Below are 17,335 nucleotides of genomic sequence, written 5' to 3' on the forward strand. Positions count from 1 at the left end.
TTGTGTCCATTGCTGGACTGCAGACTGCTTGAATGACTACCTGCTCCTACAAGAGCACGTAGGAAGAGCAGGGATACAGTTCTGATGCCTGAAGTGTGAACTCTTTGTGTATTTACTTCCTAGCTTGTTGCTCCTCAGTTTTTGCTGCTAGGTGGCACTGTTATCTCTCAACTGAGAGTTAATGTTTGGGGAAAAGGAAGGTAAACACCACGGCTAAATCTATGAAAGCAAACCTACTTTATGTAAAATTCTCAATGGAAAATTGCATTTTAATTTAGTGCATGTGATGATTTAAAATTGTCTTTGAATTGTAGTATGTGTCCGTGCTTCCCATAAAATACATGCATTTATAGTTGCTGATAAAATGAGATATTCAAAGACAATGCTGAGCCTATTCACTTGTTAACAACCCTTCGGAACCGACATCAAATCAGCGGCTCTATATCCCTTTCTTTTTTGAAACTGTGATGATATAGTAAGGCAGATGATGCATTTATGTAAAACATGCTCTGTGAAATGGACACTCTGCTTGGCAGCCAGATTTAAAATAGCATGGCAGATTGCCTACTGTATCACCAGTTTGGATAGATCTGGGAGCTTACAAAGAGTAAAATCAAAGTGGTAATTAGGCAGGCAACTGTTAGCAAAGATGAAATGTGCAGAGAAACCGGCTGATGGAATCAGAGGGGATCGATAACGATAGTGTTACTAATGTTTTGCACTCTTTTCCTCCGTTGCCTGGGCTTTACGGTACAGAGAGGTAATAAAGTGCTATCATCTTTGAATACGAGCAGGTGGAGGGTGAGAGGGGTAAGAGGATTTGCTTTTAGAAAGAGAAATTAAAGGATTGTAGAGAAACACTTCAAATGCACACCTTTGGGCTGTTTTGAGGGGGGATCAGAAACTATAAACAGTGTGGGCTTCTGCGTGCATTTTGTGATTCTGGGGAAGGGCATGTTACTTGTCTGTTGGAGACAGCCACTGCTTTTTGTATGTTTTGCTGAGTAAAGAAGTTGATGTATGGTTTAATTGTAGATGGCCAAGGTTGTGAAACATAGCTTTCATCTTTGGAGGAGAGGTTGAAGTTTCTTGTGATTTCATTGACGTGTGTCTGATGTGTGAGCGCGGAGCAGCACAAGTAGTGGTCTGTATGACTGCTGCGCAGGGAAGCTATTAACCTCTGTGTGTTTGGGCATGTGTTTTCGATTAGAGCCATCCTGAAATGGGTCTTATGACAACACCAACCAGCCCGATTCCAACAACGCCTGTCACTCCACTTGGAACCACCCCACCTTCTTCAGATGGTAAGAAATGTAATGTTCCTCTGGGGAGAAACTATTAAAAAGTAAAATAACTAGCAAAGCACTTCCTTGTGATGGCAACTAATGAGGTCTGTCTGGAGCAGATGTAACCTGGTGTTCTCTTCCTGGGGAGCTGCTGTACTAAACATGAGCAAGAAATAGGATTTGGCTTCAATTCAATAGATGTTTTGTGTAGTTTCTCTTTTGCCTCTTATGTTTCTCAATGAAATTTTTCTGATACTCCTTCTGAAAACACTGTTGTCCCAGTATCTGCATGGAGGTGCACCCAACATGTTAGCTATTCTACTTTTACAGGCTTTTACTTTTGAGTGTTTCCAGTGTCAGGTTTCCTGCCTGAGATTACTTGTCATTGGAACAGATTTACAGAAAATCATGCTGGATTCCTGCTCATTATTCATGCGCTTGTCCCCAGCCTTGAATTAACTGGGATTTGAATCCAGCCTGGGAGTTGAAGTATTCCTCCCTCTGGTTGCCTTTTCTCTGATACACTTGGTAAATGACTTCTTGCACTGAGATCATTCTTCTAAATGAGATGTTATATGCCCAAATAGGTACACTTTAAAATCGTTTAAAATAAAACCCTTTTTGTTTAAGTTATGGATGGGTGTAGTCCGGTTTAAGAGAGGAGATGAAATGGCTGTTGCCACCTACTTTGATGGCATCATCTAGATCTGAGGAAAGCATTCAATGTAAGAATAGAGGCACTTTGAATAGAGCACAATTTGGAAGTGCTGAAATGAAACGAAAAGCAGTCTGGGTTACTTTAGTTATATCAGCTATTCAGGTCATTTGATATCCTAGTTAAGGATGATCCTCCCTGTGGATGAATTCTGTCTGGTTACCATGGATATCAAAAGCTTCAGTTAAAAAGCCCCCTATGTCTCAAGTCTCCATGTGCATATAACACAAAATGTAGAGGGACGGGCATTTTGTGGGCTTCTGTTCAACGTGTTCGTTGCAAATGTATCCACCCACACGCTGTATTACACAACTGACAGAGTTTATGCTTACCTACATCTACTGCCTGCTCGCATTCTCTCCTTTTTTTTTTTTAATTTACTGAAAAACAAAAGCAAAACAAAAACTTCATCCTGCTTTCCGCAGAGGCAGTGATCTTATGAAGCTTGAGGCTTCTTGCTGCTTGTAAGATTGCTAAGTTTAAAGACGGAGCTGATCTTAGTGTGCAGCAATTACACTGGGAAGTGTTCTTTATTTTTACTTCCTGTCACCTTACTGATCCCTGCTCTCTTTTTTTTATTATTTTTTTTTATTTTTTTAATGTTTTGAGGAAATCGGCTTAGTGTTGAGTGGTACTTCTTTAATTTTGCTCTTATTTTAAAGGTATGTCAGAATTTTCTTCATTTTCTGACGTCTTGCAAGTCAGCTGTAAAATTTGCCTGTGGCTGAGAGTTAGGAAGAGGCATTTCAGCTTTGAAAAGAATTGCTTGCTGCTTTTTCATGCACTTAAAAAAAAAAAAAAGAAAAGAAAAGTGTAGTTAAGCTATTTTCAAGTTTCAGCGACATGTAGAAATTCCTCTGATTTTTTTCAGGCACTTTTTAATGCTGACTGTGATTAAAAATGGGTTCATATCTGGTTTATTTTTTTTTCTGTAAGTCTAAATTGTGAACTAAGACCTTTAAAGTTTCAAAATACCTGATACCTGTTTTAAAAAACCACCACACCCAAACATCTATAGCATCAACCAGTGATGTGTTCTTCAGAGTGATTTTTTTTTTCTTAAATGAGACTTTTGCTAGAAACTGTTGATCCATAATATGTAAATTGACTGTGCCTGTCACCATAGTTATCTAAATGTCAGTTTGCTTACTGTTGTTAAATATTCATTCACTGCGTTCATTGTAACAGCTTCAGAAGGACCCACTGGGGATATAAATACATTTTCTCAGTCTCTTAGCTAAATCTTTGAGCTATTCATAATATTGGGGGTGAAAAAGCTTCCAGTCTCATTGCTTAGACTTTTTGCCAACAGACTGGGCATGTGAACAACACGTTGGGAGCTCCAGAGTTTCAAGATTGAAGAAACTAAAGCAGCTCGCACTTAGGGATGTGCAGCCTCCAGAAGCTAAAAGCCCCATTATCATTTCTTTGATGTGATTCGAACAGCGAGGTTACATTGATCTACTTGGCCCGTTGTTTCCAAGGGCTGCAATTTTGTATTCAAGGGGATTGTATAATCCGGAGCTCTGTGAGAGCCGCTGAGCTCTGGGCCTCTCAGTGCTCTGCTTTAAGAATCCTGCATTTTGTTGTTGGTGTGTCTCCCGTACCTTTCTGTGCCTATGCGTGCCCCACTTCAGGAATAATAAGCCTTATTTACCACATTACAGGGCTATGAGATTGAAAGCTTGAATTGTAAAAGGCATTATTAAAACAAACGTTTGTCTCAGCCAAAGCATGGTTACGTACGGGATCAAATTGCTTCTCCTCAGAGCCCCAAACCTAGCTATCCAAAACTCAGATGCATGTAATTCCTCACTACTTGCTAGTTCCAGTCTCGTCATAAATACCCTTTTCTTCCCCCAATATCTGTTTGAGGAAAGACTTGAAAATTACTGCCGATAGAGTGAAAAGAGAATATATAGTTGTCAAGATATGTGTTCCAGTCAACTGCAGATCTTTCTCCAGTGCAAAGGGAGCCCTTTCTTAGGCTGTCTTTATGGATTGAGAAGGGAGAAGGCCTTCAGGCAATCATAAATCAAGCCACATATGGCCTTCTATGTTTTAAATCCTGAGAGTTTGTCAGGAGCTCCTAGGCAGCCAGAACAGAAGTGGTACAGTCATATCAGGACAGGAAAGTAAAACTGGAAGAGATCCCCTTGTATCTAGTGCCTTGTGTTAAAGGCACATCATTGTCCCTTCAATTTATCAAGCTCTGTGTTGGTAGATTATAGTCTTAATAACCTGATAGTGTAGTCTGGTATTGCGTTGGTTCTTTTCCAGCTGATCAACCTACCATGGAAATAAGTACCATTATTCTTGACCTTATGTTTTGCACTGTTGAACCGCTTGTAAGAATTAGATATGGGTTTGTGAGAATTTATTGAGTCTCCCTAGGCTGGGAGTGTTGACGAGTGCTAAAACACCAGGCAAGGAAAAAGAGGCAACTTTGCAGGGTACCCCAGCCTACCCTTAGAGCAGGAGGGGTGTACTCTGGTGGAATAGCACCAGTATTCAAATACAGGTTCTTTGCTGGGTGATCGTCAGGGAGAAGGAGCTCAGGTGACCCTACAAATAAGTTGATTCTATCCCAGACTTGTGAATCTGTGACCTGGTTCTTTGTATAGTTCTGTTTTGTATTTATGGAGGGTGAATGTGTCTTATCTGCTTTGTTCTAGTTATAAGCTCTGCAGAGCTGCCTTTGGATGCTGACGTGCAGACTAGCAACTTGCTGATAACCTTCTTGAAGTACAGCTCGATTGTGATGCAGGACACAAAAGGTAAGTAAATTCTGTTGATGTAGTCGATGCAGCAGTCTTGAAATCAGGAGGACATAGGAACACATCTCCAGAAACAGAAGCTAACGGGAATACCTTCAGATGACTGAAAGTTCCACCTTTAGAGTGAATGAAATGATTTCTTATTGTGAGGTAATGGTGACCTGATACTAGGACAGACCTAATACTGGCAGAAGTCAAGTCAACTACAGGAAGAATTTAATAATAATAATAGTACCTAATAACCAAATCTGTCCCTGTGCAGGAGCTGTGAACATATCTGATTCCAAACCCCCCTGTCAGAGAGGGAAAGTCATGTAACAGAGAACTCTATTTTTAAGAAAGTTTAGTCTAACACATGAGACAAAGCTCAGCATTAGGAGGAAATGTTTCTGGTGTCCTCTGGTACTTGCTGGTTAAACAGACAGCTCTTTAATTACACAGGTGGTGGCTGTGATTTGCACTGTACCGACAGTAACTTACTTGATGAGATACATTTCCGTGCTGTGCCTTTTGTTTCTTCTGATAGCTTTGGAGGGGAGTAATTTCAGCTTTCAGGAGATGAAGCTTGTTGATGCATTGCTTCATCTCCTGCTCAAGGTACCTAAGGGTCCTGTTCTGCCCAGTGCTTGTATGGGCAGGGCCATAGCAAGAACATGACAAGTGATCTTTTTACCATATTTCAGCCCATTACCAACTTGTGCCGTTTTAAGTTAGATGTAACAGCTGAACAAAGGTAGGAAGATGGCTGCAGACCTATGATACATTGATTGTTGAGCTTGATGAATGCTTTTATAATATGAACATACTGTATAAGAGAGTAGGCAGGACAGTTTCTGTAGGAGAGTTTCTTTGTACGCATACTTGCAAGGAAATTGTATCCAGCAGTCTCATTCTTGTTCAGTATGCAAGCTTTTTAAGGAAAACGCAAATAATTGAAATTAGGACTTAGAAGGACTTCATGAATGTATCTAGCACATCGCTCAAAACCAAAGCAGAATGAGGTCTACCTATTTTATTTTTTTTTGAGAGTTGTTGCTAACAGGTTGGATGAGACACTGATAGGGGAGTACTGTTTTTAGACTATTCAACTGTTTAACTACCCTCAGTGTGAAAAAGCTTCATGTGCATCCTAAATTCTTCGGTGAGATTTAAATTAATTACTAGTTATCTTCTCCAAGATGGGTATTGAGAATGGATTATTTCTTTCTTCTTTGTGACAGTCATTCTGTATTTGAAGTCTGCTTTCATGTCTCCTCTTGCTTTTGTCTTTAAACTAAACAACCTCAATCTTCGCTCAGTCATTCTTTATAGATTGCACGCATGAGGAGGGCTTACTAGCTCTCTAATCATTCTCATTTGTTTTTTTCAGGGTCTCTCTTGCTGATCCAAGTCTCTGATGAAACAATTTTTATGTATTTAAATTTAACTGCTACACTTATTAGTCACTATAATACGGGAATTGTGTATAGGGCCTCAGGAGCTATCAGGCTGGATTAGTCTCAGATGGAATGAAACCTGATAGAGGAGATTCCTTACTAAACAAGCCAGCTAAAAATGAGTTTATCCTGGTATGAGACAGGAGTTAAAGAAAGAAGCATCACCTTGGTTTTAGCTTGTAAAACGTTTTAAATTTGTGTGGCTGATAGACCTATCTCCTCACCTCCATGGCAGGATGTTGCAATGAGTTCTACAGATTAGTCATACAAAAAATGTGCTTTCTCTACTGCTGCCTATTAATTCTAGTGGGTGTATTCCTGTCCTTTTATTTTGAGGATAGATGGGGTCCTGCCTGACTTTTTTCTTCTTGTGTAAGAGAAAGCGCGTGAAACCAATATAGCAACAAGGGAAGAAAAATGAAGAACTTAAATTTTCTCTGTATGTCTTGAGACAGGTAGAACACTGAGAGGGGAGACTGGTTTGCTCCACATCCAGGACTAGACAGTTGTTTCAGTCCTGTCCCAGAGAGCATAATTTAATAGATTGCATTTTGCTAGATTTTCCTCTTGACATCTCTCTTGTGCCAGTCAGAGGCAGCTGCTTCGGGAGAAACAAAAGCTCTGTGTCATTTTTTCCCATCTGTAAAATAGGGTTCATACTGATACACCCCCCCTAGGAAGTGGTCTGTTTTGTTCCCTTAATGAAGGATCCTGCTAAAGTACAGAGTGTCTGTGTGAGTAAACTGCCTGTGTAGATGCCCCATAACTCTGCTGAAAATGGCATGATCTTCACAACACGCTGGCTGAAGGCAGAGTACTTAGTATGGAACAGGAGCCTTTACAGCATGATCCCCAGGGAGAAGTAGTAGCAGCACCTACAGAAATATACAGTGAGGCCTTACAATAGCAAAATAACGAGGCTCAGTGTATCAGAGCTCTCTAAGGCCATTTTTCCTTCTCTTGCTAGTGTAGAAAACTTTTCAGTTACATGTCTTAGCTGAGGTAAGGAGACATAGGCGAGACTTTTAACTGTCCTGTTCCAAAATTCCTCTTACTCAGAGCAGCAAGATGAAATCAGCATACTACAGGGCACATCTTGTTAATAAATATCTGTCCCTCAGCAGCCTGGAATAGAAAGTGAGGCATCAACGTACACAGAATAGCCAGCTAAACCCCTTCTGTTTATTTTTATAGATTACATTATGCACGTCCTTTGAGCAAGGATGGGACCAGAGGTTTCTTCCATACAAAGTTACTCTGTGACTTATACACTAAATAACTGAGATGCATTTCAGATTAAAATTGAGAGAGAAGAGTTCTAAATAATCCAATCAGAAATTGTGTTTGTCTTATTTGCAGAATTCATTTTATTTGTGAATCTTTCAGCCCTTCAATAATAAGTCATTGCAAAAGCTGCTTGAAGTTTTAAGAAGAATAGGAATTTGCAGGACCCGATCAAGGTGGAGCTCTTTAACTCTTAATTTGCCTTAAAATGCTAAGTCCTTGCTGATTTCATTCATGGTTTTACATAGAACAAACTAGGTCATGTCTCTCATCATTGGGTTAAAATCTTGGGGCTTAAACTCCCCACATGCTTGCTCTGCTATGCTGTGCTGTGCCTCTAGCAAAACTTTCATAACCCACAGCAAAGGTGATCTTTCCATTTTGCCTCAGAGAGGGAAAAGCACACCTCCATTGCCACAGAAAGGCAGGGATTTATACTAGCATTTAGAATACCTGCAAAAGTAAAACTGGGTGAGACAGAAACCTCACTGATAGTTGTGGTGGTGCTGGAGATTCAAATCAGAAACTTTGTGGAAAAGCTTTGTGGGATTTGATGTCTAACCAGGAGGGCGAGTGCCTAATGAGAATAGTTGGATTATTAGCTATCCTGGAGGAAGTAGGGGTATGAAGACTCTCCAAGGCTGGGCTTTCTCTCATTGCTGCAGAATGAAATAACCTTTGCATTGCCAGGCTTGTGTGGCTCATGCAGAACTTGTTTTTGCTTCTTTGCAGATGAGCACCGGCTACACAGTGGCAAGCTGTGTCTGATTATCCTGACGTGCATAGCAGAGGTAGGTTTCTTGTGGGACCCTTCAGCAGATGGTGTGTTACAGGGCCCTGTCTGTCTACACATCCCCTGCCTCCTGTTCACCAGGAGCTGAAAATCCACAGTGGTTCTAAGTAATGAGGCCCTCAGGCAATTAATGTTTTGCTAATAAAACTGATGCCATTCTGTTAAAATTTACTTGAAAATTGGATAATCTTACTTGGTATAGCCAACTCACAGGGGCAGAGAGAGAAAACAGTGAACCTACGCCTGTTCTCACTTAGCCACTGAGCACCTTGTGGTGTTATAGGCTTTTAGATGAATAGTTTACTAACACCTTTCACCTCTTTGCTACTCATGGTGAGTATGGGTAGTGCTGTATCCCATCTGCCCAAGAAGGATGTGAGTAAAAGAAAGCTGTGTGGTTGTAGGACTGTAGGAAATCTTGTAGTTGGGTGAGAAAGCAGGATCGCTGGGCTGTGTCAGCAGTGCTGGTGAAGGTGGTCCTGTCTTGTGGGAAGTGTGCACTAATGGCTTGACCTGAATGGTGTGGAGTTCATGTGGCATTTACATTTTGCTTGCTTGTAAGTAAAGACCTTTCTTTGCAATGAGTAAAAAGCAGCAATGTTCATAACCAGTGTAAGGATTCTGAAGTAATGTTTCTTCAGGGTGCAGTCTAAAAGCTAATTATGTGCATTTCTGTTATTTATAAACAAGTATTTGTGGCACTCAAGTTCTTTGGGTGGGTGAATACAAGATAAGAAATGCTGTTTCTACATAGCAAGGGCATGTTTTGGCTCTGGTACTAAAGGAACGGTGTATTTGTTTTAACAACTTGGCTGTATGGCCCGGAGTAATCACTTTGATTTAGAGCTGGTCTTGAAACAAGTTTTGCCTGAGGGGTGGGACAGCTTATCAACCTATTTGCTAGTGCTGCAGTGACTTCTGGTACGATGGATCCATCAAAATGCCAGTTTGGACCTTCTTCCACACTGTCACAAAGATTTGTGTGCATTATACATGTATAGCACTTGTTAAAATCTTGACACTGCCATGTGTACAGTCTGCAGTTTGGATGAGCAAAGAAGGTAATGGAAAATAAATAGTGAGTAAAACAGCAAGTAGTACAAACTTTAATTAATGTGGAATTGGGTTCAGGAGGGAGGTTAGCTTTGTGGGATTGAAGATGTGTGTGGACATTAGAAGGTTACATGGGTGTTTTTAACCTTATAGCTACTTATTAGGAACTTTGCACTAAAGCACGTGATTTGGAAGTTGGTGTGCAGTTGGTTTGCTATTCATCTCTCTTTTTTATTCCCCTTTTCAATAGGATCAATATGCTAATGCTTTTCTCCATGATGACAATATGAATTTTCGAGTAAACCTACACAGGATGGTGAGTCTTTTCCTATGGATGCCTTGCATTGTCTTTGAGATGAGAACACAGGATTTAAGTCCCCATTTGCTGAAAACTGTGTCACAGACGTCTAACCTAGATTGCTAAGGCATGTGGAAACACTGTCAGAAATGCAGCAGTTAGAGGAGGATTTTAAAAATCATTCCCAGAATGTCTCAGTCGTTCAAAAGACAGGTTGCCCTGTTGGTGAATTCAGCAGCCTGTGTAGCTGGGCAGGAACTGTGTGTTATGAGGTCTCTGAAGAGATTGGTAACACAGAATGTTCCTCCTTAAGCTTCAGCAAGCCTTAGCCCTCTTGATGTAATAATGTGCAATTGGAGTTACACTGGGTGCTCTGATTTGGCTTATGCTTTCTCCTGAATGGGGGGATTTGTCTTCAAAGAGGAAAATATATTTTCCATAGCTTTTTCCTGTAGCTATCCATGGAGGAAGTTTCCCTACATAGCTCACGAAGTGTTTATGTAGTTACAAGTAACTGAGCAGTTCTGACTTAATGCATTCTGTTTTTACGGTGCAGATGATTGCTACCTCATCTGACACCAGAACAGTGCTTGAAAGTGTCACTGATCCAGGACAGAAGCAAACATCTTACTTTATAGTAAACATACTGCAAGGGTGCTAGTCTTTCCCACTTGGCAGAAAACTCTCTGTTCAGTTAGCCTCTCTGGTTTATTACTGTCAAGGCTGAAGCTATTTAATACTGCACTTGCTACTAAGAATGCAGATCAGGCATCTGGGTCAGGAGCAAATCAGGATGTTAAACAAGCAAAAGGAACTGCTGTGTGATTTTCTATCCTATGATATAACAATGCCCTCCAGTTACGCAGCTAGAGTAACAAAAACCCAGTGGTCGGTGTGCTGAAAAGCAAGCAAAATTTTGCCTCAGCTGTGGCCTTCAGGATTAATCTAGGTGAGATAGCAGTCGGAGAGAAAGACAAGGGGAAGTCTGTGATGGTACTATTTGCATGAAAAATACAGTAATACACAGAATGTCACTTCAGGCTTCTTCTGACTTCTTTTCATCTTTGTGTGTTTGAAGCCAATGAGGCATAGGAAGAAAGCGGCAGACAAGAACCTGCCCTGTCGCCCGCTGGTGTGTGCAGTGCTCGGTGAGTATTGCTAGAGTGCCTGCCTGCTTTGGGCTCCCAAAGCACCCTTTGTTCTGCAGCAGAAAAATGAGATTTGTGGATTAAGGGGAGGGGTGGATGGACATAAAAAGAAAGCAGTTAAGTACTAAAGAGACTTCCAGCTATGGACAGTCCATCTCTATACCTGGCTGCCTTACAGAGAAATTAAATTCAAGATTACTGCTCTGTAGCAAGAAATCCTGTATACATTTACAGCAAGTGTTGTGGAAGCCTGTTGGCCTCTTTCACTTGATTACATAACAATAGTCAAGGCAGTTGATTAATAAATTAGGAGTTTTAGGTGAGCGTAATGACAGTTGGTCACAAGGACTGTCTAGATGATATAATGAGAACAAACCTATGGAAAAGACAAATACATTTTGAGGAAGATTTGCTGGGCATTTAGCCTTTTCTGAGTGAAAAAAATAACAAGAATGTCAGTAGCAAGGATTGGTTTTGCCTGTGGATGTAGAGGCACAGCTGAAAGCTTTTCACGCAGTGAATGATTAAATTGTGAGACTCATGGCTGCAGAGGCCAAAAATATAAATGGGTACAGAGATGGATGGAGACTGAATCTCTGGGCGGCTCTTAAGCCTGATGAAATGGAAGCAGTCTTGTGCTCCAGGATTTTCAAACAGGTGATTGTTGATGGCACAACAAAACTGATGGGGAATGAATCTTTCTAGGCTTATCAGATATCATGTACTTTTCCCCTGGACTGTTTTTTGCTAACTATAGAGTCCTGTTGCTGGGTGCTTAAGACCATAGGAGTTTACACCTCACTGTTGTTACCAGTGGCACAACTTAAGTGTTTTACGTTCAGGTGAATACATGGATGTGCCTTTGGTTAGGATTTATTGGCTGAACCATAGTAACTTATCTCTTTCAGTTGTTTTAATTGTATTTTGGAGCTTTTTACCTGTTATCCTCACATTGGGTTCCCTTAAATGTTAGAGATGTTCTTGATTTATTTTTTATTTTCTATTTTTATTTTTCCTGAATGAGTCTTAAGCAGAAGTATAGTCTGTGTTAAGACCAGACTAGGCTTACTTGCTTCAGAATTGATTTTATGGATAAATAATTGTGTTCTCTACAATATCTTCTCTGAAAGTAAACCTCTGGGTTGTATGATTTCTGGTGAGAATGATTTTCTAAAATGTGCTTCTCAATGGAATTTTCCATTAGTGACAGGGCTTGAAATACGAGAGCAGTTCTAAGCATCAGAATTCAGTGTATTCCTTATTTGACTAACAGTGAAGGAAAGCAGTGCCTCAAACAAAATTATATTATATGCCCTTGGTTTCCAATGTACTTTTTTTTTTTTTTAATTCCAGCAAAATTTGTTTATTCTAAGCAGGACTATTAGCTGGTAGGGAGGTTGGTGGGATAGTTTGATTTCTTCATCATTGTCTACTAAAATTTAGCTGTAGCTAGCTCAATACTTTATCATTTTCTTTTGTTTCAGATTTGATGGTGGAGTTCATTGTAACACACATGATGAAAGAATTTCCTATGGATCTCTACGTGTAAGTATCTGTTGGTTGATTCTTAGTTTCATTTGAAGTTTGAATTTGGATGGAATTCTAGTCATATAACAATCGTCTGGCTGAAATAACGTTTTGGTGGCTGGTGGGGAGCAGGATGACTCTTCATGAACTCTTCTGGCAACTTTTTCTATTTCTAAAATAATCTTTGTGATGGGAAAATTGAAAGTGAAGTGAATTTCCACCTTTTAAACTGATTTCATCATTTACTTGATCAAATACAAGGAGCTTTTCAATCTGAAAGAAGCTTCATAATATGCACTCATGGCAAGAATTCTTGGTCTAGAAACTGAAAAGACAGTTTTAAAAAAGTGGGGATGACTGATGTGAGGCCTGGAAGGTGATGTGGAGAGTGGGAAAGAAGTTTAAGCCTGAAATAGGTTGCTAGGGTAATACTTGGTGGTGGGGAAAAGGAGAGGAGAAGAGGACAGAGCTGCACACGAGCACTTTGTGTCCCACTAGGCCCTTAGAATGCTTTGTTCTGCTTTGTCCTGGAGGGCAGAAATAGGATTTAGGCAGATCATTGGCTTTGCTCTGACTGTTTGTACAGTACTGAATTTCCCTCAGGCCTGAGCAGCACTATATTCTGTAGAAGGGATACAGATACATAGGTTGTTTTCCGTTAACGTAAGTTCTCAGTGTGCTCTGATTTTGCCCAAATAACTCTGAAATTACAGTGACTTTGTAAGGGTCATAGAGTTCAATTAAAACTTTGTGAGAAATGGATTTTTAATGACAATTACAGAATTAGTTGTAGTTGGGTAGTATGTTGGGATTGAGAAGAAGGTTGAGAAATGCTTGGGCTCAAAGGTAAGGTCGCATCTAGAAACCCCATGAGAATAAAAATAATGAGCTGTAGCAACAATCAGTAGACATCTGTATCTATTCCTTTTGGCATGTTTGTGCAGCCCTTTCACTATGTTCCTGTCTGAAACCATCCCAGAGCAGACACAGATATTGCAGACGAAGTGGATATTCTGAATGCACAAATAGTGTGATACTTCTCCGCATTACATTTAATAGGTGGCAATATGAATCTGCTCAGTGGAAGGCATATTAATATTGGAAAGAGAAATCCAGCCCAAAGGTGTTATTTTGTCCATTAAGTGTGTTATGAATTCTTGGTGCAAAGCTGAATTAGCAAAGACACCCCACCAGGACGGATGTGACTTCCACAGTGTGGTTTGGGAGCCTGTAGGGCTGGTAGCTGGCTCTCTGACCCCTAAGGCAGAGGGACTGGAACTGTAATGCCCCCCAACCCTTTTTTTTCCGTGCCTTGCTTTCACCCAGAAAAATGTATGCTGCTGCATACTACATGTAGGTTTCAGTGCTGAGATATCTTTGCAGAGTATTTTGCAATAACACTGCTGTAATTGCAAAAAAAAAAAATATTTTATCCTTTACAAGATTCTTTTTGGTCAGTGCCTTAAGTAGTTTTTTGAAGAGGCCAATTCTCATCTTACAGCCAGGTAAATACGTAGGTGGAAAGGCACTGGGCATTGTCTGGTGCCAGTAACATCAGAAATGGTGGCTTTCTCCCCAGAGCAATTGCTGTTCCTGATCTGAAGACAGCTCTCTACTATCATGGCAGTTTTGATTCCTTTTTCTATTTGAATTTGAGAATCCAATTTGTAATGCAGTGTTTAATGTGATGCTCAGCTATTACAAGTGGTTTTACCTTTATTCCTCTGAAGTTAGCCACTTCAGTCCTTAGCCCGTTGTTGTGTTTTGGGGATTGTATAAGAGTCTAAAAAGAACATATACCACGTGCATATTATTTCTTAGGGATTTTGAAAGTCTTATTTTGAACTCTTCACCCCATCTTGAACAATTTCCATGCAATGTTTTTAATTTGATTTCTCTGTTTGTGTGATGTTTAATGTCTCTCAGGAGTGTCTTTCCAGAGAGGTATTGATATTAATGTGTTTTTGAGAAATAAGAGTTTAGGAAAAAAGGAATTGTTTCCTTTTGAAGTCTGTTTTCTTTCTGTTTTTTTCTAAATGCCAGTGATTAAAAGTAGATTGATCTATCAAATTCAAATTTGCATACGTTTTCTATCTTGTCCTTAAAAATTGCAAGTGCTAGGGAATTTACTCACCATATGATGTATTTAGTTTTGATGGTACTGAAATGTGTTTGTGTACCTAGGAGTTTGTATAACTGCTATAGAGGTGTTGCAACCACTATAAAGTGCTATAGAGGCCTGCATGATTTGAAGACTTCAGAATTATACTAGCTGTATGTTGGGGGGATTTCAGAGCTCATAAGTGTATTGCTTGATCTTTCTGAAGTTCATACTTAAACTAGAAAGAATTTTATCTCTCTCTATATATAGATAATATATATAAAATTAAACTGCATGCCTCATTCAGTCAAACTAAATACCTTGCGGACTTAGTTTCACTGTATAGGTTCTTTCAGCCTTGTCACCTGGACCAGAGAAACCAAAAAGCTCCATTCTGGCCAGGTTTTCCAAAATCTGGTAGCAATATCTCATGCATCTGGAGCCTGAAAGTCAGGTAACTACATTTGTAGAGCTTATGAGGTCCTCAGATAAAGTCAGCAAAGAGTGGAAAGTATTAATTAAATATAAAGAGCAACCAGTCATGTTGAGCTTAAACTGTTATACAGGCACCTTCCTCTGGTCTAGTCTGGTTCATCCTGTACGGTTGTTGCTTCCCTCTTGGAGCCCCAAACCATGAGCTCCATTCTCCTCTGTTAGGGTTTGTGTTTGTCTACTTCCCTGCTGATTTCTGAGATGCTGACAGCTTCAGTGTATAATTACTGGGAAATGCAATGCAGTTGATCCTTTGCATTTATTTTTTTTTTTTCCAGACGCTGTATTCAGATTGTGCACAAGCTGCTGTGCTACCAGAAGAAATGCAGAGTGAGGCTTCATTACACGTGGAGGGAGCTCTGGTCAGGTACTTTGCATCTACAGAGATGGTCAAATATAAAAAGCCCAAGGAGTGGGTAGCTGTTTGTCCATGAGTGCTTGTTCTAGTGCTACAGGGTTAAACAGCAAACATCAATTCTGTTAAATCATCTTTATTTTGCAGCTTACTTGCTACATGCAAATTACTTCTTTTAGAAAGCCAGGTCATTATCATAATGGTAGCTAATTTACTTTCTTGTCTGGCCATGATCACCATGGTATCCAAGTGTCTTTGTTTTTCATTACCTGAGTCCTCCTTCACCTGATTGGAGAAATGAAGTAATGTTTTATGCAGCAGTGTTTCTCTCAGTTATTTGAGAGTGAAACGGAGGTAGGTTCTTAGATAAAATGGAGGGTGGACCCTACTTTTCCTTTTAACTGTAAGAAGTGGATATACATAGAATAGTGTACATTAAATCTCCTGTTGAGGAGAACAACCTAGAAATGTCAGTGGGAAGGAAGAGAGGTGTATAGGTCTGACCTTTGCGTTGATGGCAGATAGTCTGGTTTATGCCACTGGTATCTTTTTAAAATGCTTGATTTTTTTTTTTCATAATGTATTGGATGTAGCATTTTAGGACTGTTTTATGATGCCATCATTGTGTGGGAGGTCTGGAGAGGAGGATAGCAGAATGGATGAGGAGACTAACAGGTTTCTTTTGTGGTTATGGTGTGTGCTTCTGTTTTAACCTTGCAAGTGTTGAAGTAGCTCAGCTAGGAAAGTACAGTTAATCCCCAAGCTGTTGTGTCTTAAACAAGAGGTTTATGAAAATTCAAGGGAATATGGCCCTAATTGTGTATTCCTGGAGATGTACTTGAGACCTAGGATCAGTGACTTGCTGGTGTAATGTAACTCCCATCAGAAATTTGAGAGGGAGGAAGGTGGTGATGAGTGGCTTCTGAAGCTGTTCTTAATTAACACTGAGTACTTCCCTTCAGTAGCTTTGCACAGCTGAGTGTAGGTACAGAAAAACGAACTGACAATCTGAGTCAGGTTCAGTTAATAAATTTTTGCCTTGTGTGACATGTGGCCCATTCAGGCTTTCTAAATTATTCCTATAGAAGGTGAAGTGGGTGCCCCTAATTAAGGGATTAGTGATTTCTTTTCTGTTGCTTTCTTCAGAACAGAACCCCTAGAGGCATGGCTGCAGTGTAGTACTAGTTCAGGAGAAGTGTTTACAATGCGAATGTCTGTGGTGAATAGAAATTGCATCTGACAGTTTGTGTGATGTCTTCTCAGCAGTTACCAGCAACCTGGATCCATTCCTATTTGGCCAGGGTGAGCTGGATCTTTCCTACACAATGGCGTTATTCAAATCTCAAATATAATGCTTTCTCCTTGAAGGTACTATTCCACAGTCCAGAGAGCAGTATGAGACATCTTTCAATCTTTAACTTTTCCTGTTTTAGGGGGAAAAAACAGTAATCCTTGCTACACATTGATTCAGTATTCTGAGATGTCCTTGTTAGCTGTCTCTAGCTGGTGTTTGGACAGTGCTTAGGAAATGTAAAGTGCCGCACAAGTATTAGGTACTGCACATGCTTAGAAAGCAAAGCAGTATAGTAAAAAGCACTCAGATTGAGTGAAGGACCAGGAATGGCTGCACACCTGATGTAGCTGAAGGGCTCCACCTCCCTTAGTATAGATCTCTGCATGTGTAGGGAGATCCTCTCCTGCAGAAGTAAATTACAGTAAGTGTTTTAAATCTTCTTTCTATAGGATATTGAGGGGAACAGAGATTCTTCAGCAGCTGCTAGGTGATTCATACAGGCTGGCAAGGCCTTGTGTTGACTGATATGTGCACCTGTAAAAGGGCCTTTCCTTACTGCTCCAGGTGTGTATTTCTAAAGTGCTGTTTGTGGCAGACTAAGTGCTAATTGCCAGCTCTATCTTGAGATGTATTTCATAATTAACTCTTATCCCTATCAAGGCTGCTCATTGATTACCCAGAATATTGCTGCCTTTGATATAAAAAAAAAAAAAAGAAAAAGGTATTTTTCTAGTCTTGATCAGCCTGACAGACAATGCTAAACCAGAGTACAGGGC

General features: G+C 40.1%; 1 protein-coding gene across 7 annotated transcripts in view; it reads left to right on the plus strand.

The window, feature by feature from the left end:
- Window positions 1-17,335, plus strand: part of ARMH3 (armadillo like helical domain containing 3) — a 118,141-nt gene that overhangs the window by 20,578 nt on the left and 80,228 nt on the right. For all 7 annotated transcript variants that reach the window (XR_005266529.2, XM_038180813.2, XM_072039711.1 and 4 more), the window contains 7 exons: window positions 1,211-1,304; window positions 4,677-4,778; window positions 8,231-8,289; window positions 9,595-9,660; window positions 10,721-10,790; window positions 12,275-12,335; window positions 15,189-15,277. Coding sequence is in view for 6 of the 7 variants with exons in the window: in XM_038180813.2 (XP_038036741.1) it covers window positions 1,211-1,304; window positions 4,677-4,778; window positions 8,231-8,289; window positions 9,595-9,660; window positions 10,721-10,790; window positions 12,275-12,335; window positions 15,189-15,277 (541 nt within the window). In the remaining variant the exon portion in view is untranslated. The remainder of the gene's footprint in view (window positions 1-1,210; window positions 1,305-4,676; window positions 4,779-8,230; window positions 8,290-9,594; window positions 9,661-10,720; window positions 10,791-12,274; window positions 12,336-15,188; window positions 15,278-17,335) is intronic.

The sequence above is a fragment of the Anas platyrhynchos genome, chromosome 6, assembly GCF_047663525.1.
Source record: "Anas platyrhynchos isolate ZD024472 breed Pekin duck chromosome 6, IASCAAS_PekinDuck_T2T, whole genome shotgun sequence".
In the NCBI taxonomy this organism is placed as follows: Eukaryota; Metazoa; Chordata; class Aves; order Anseriformes; family Anatidae; genus Anas; species Anas platyrhynchos.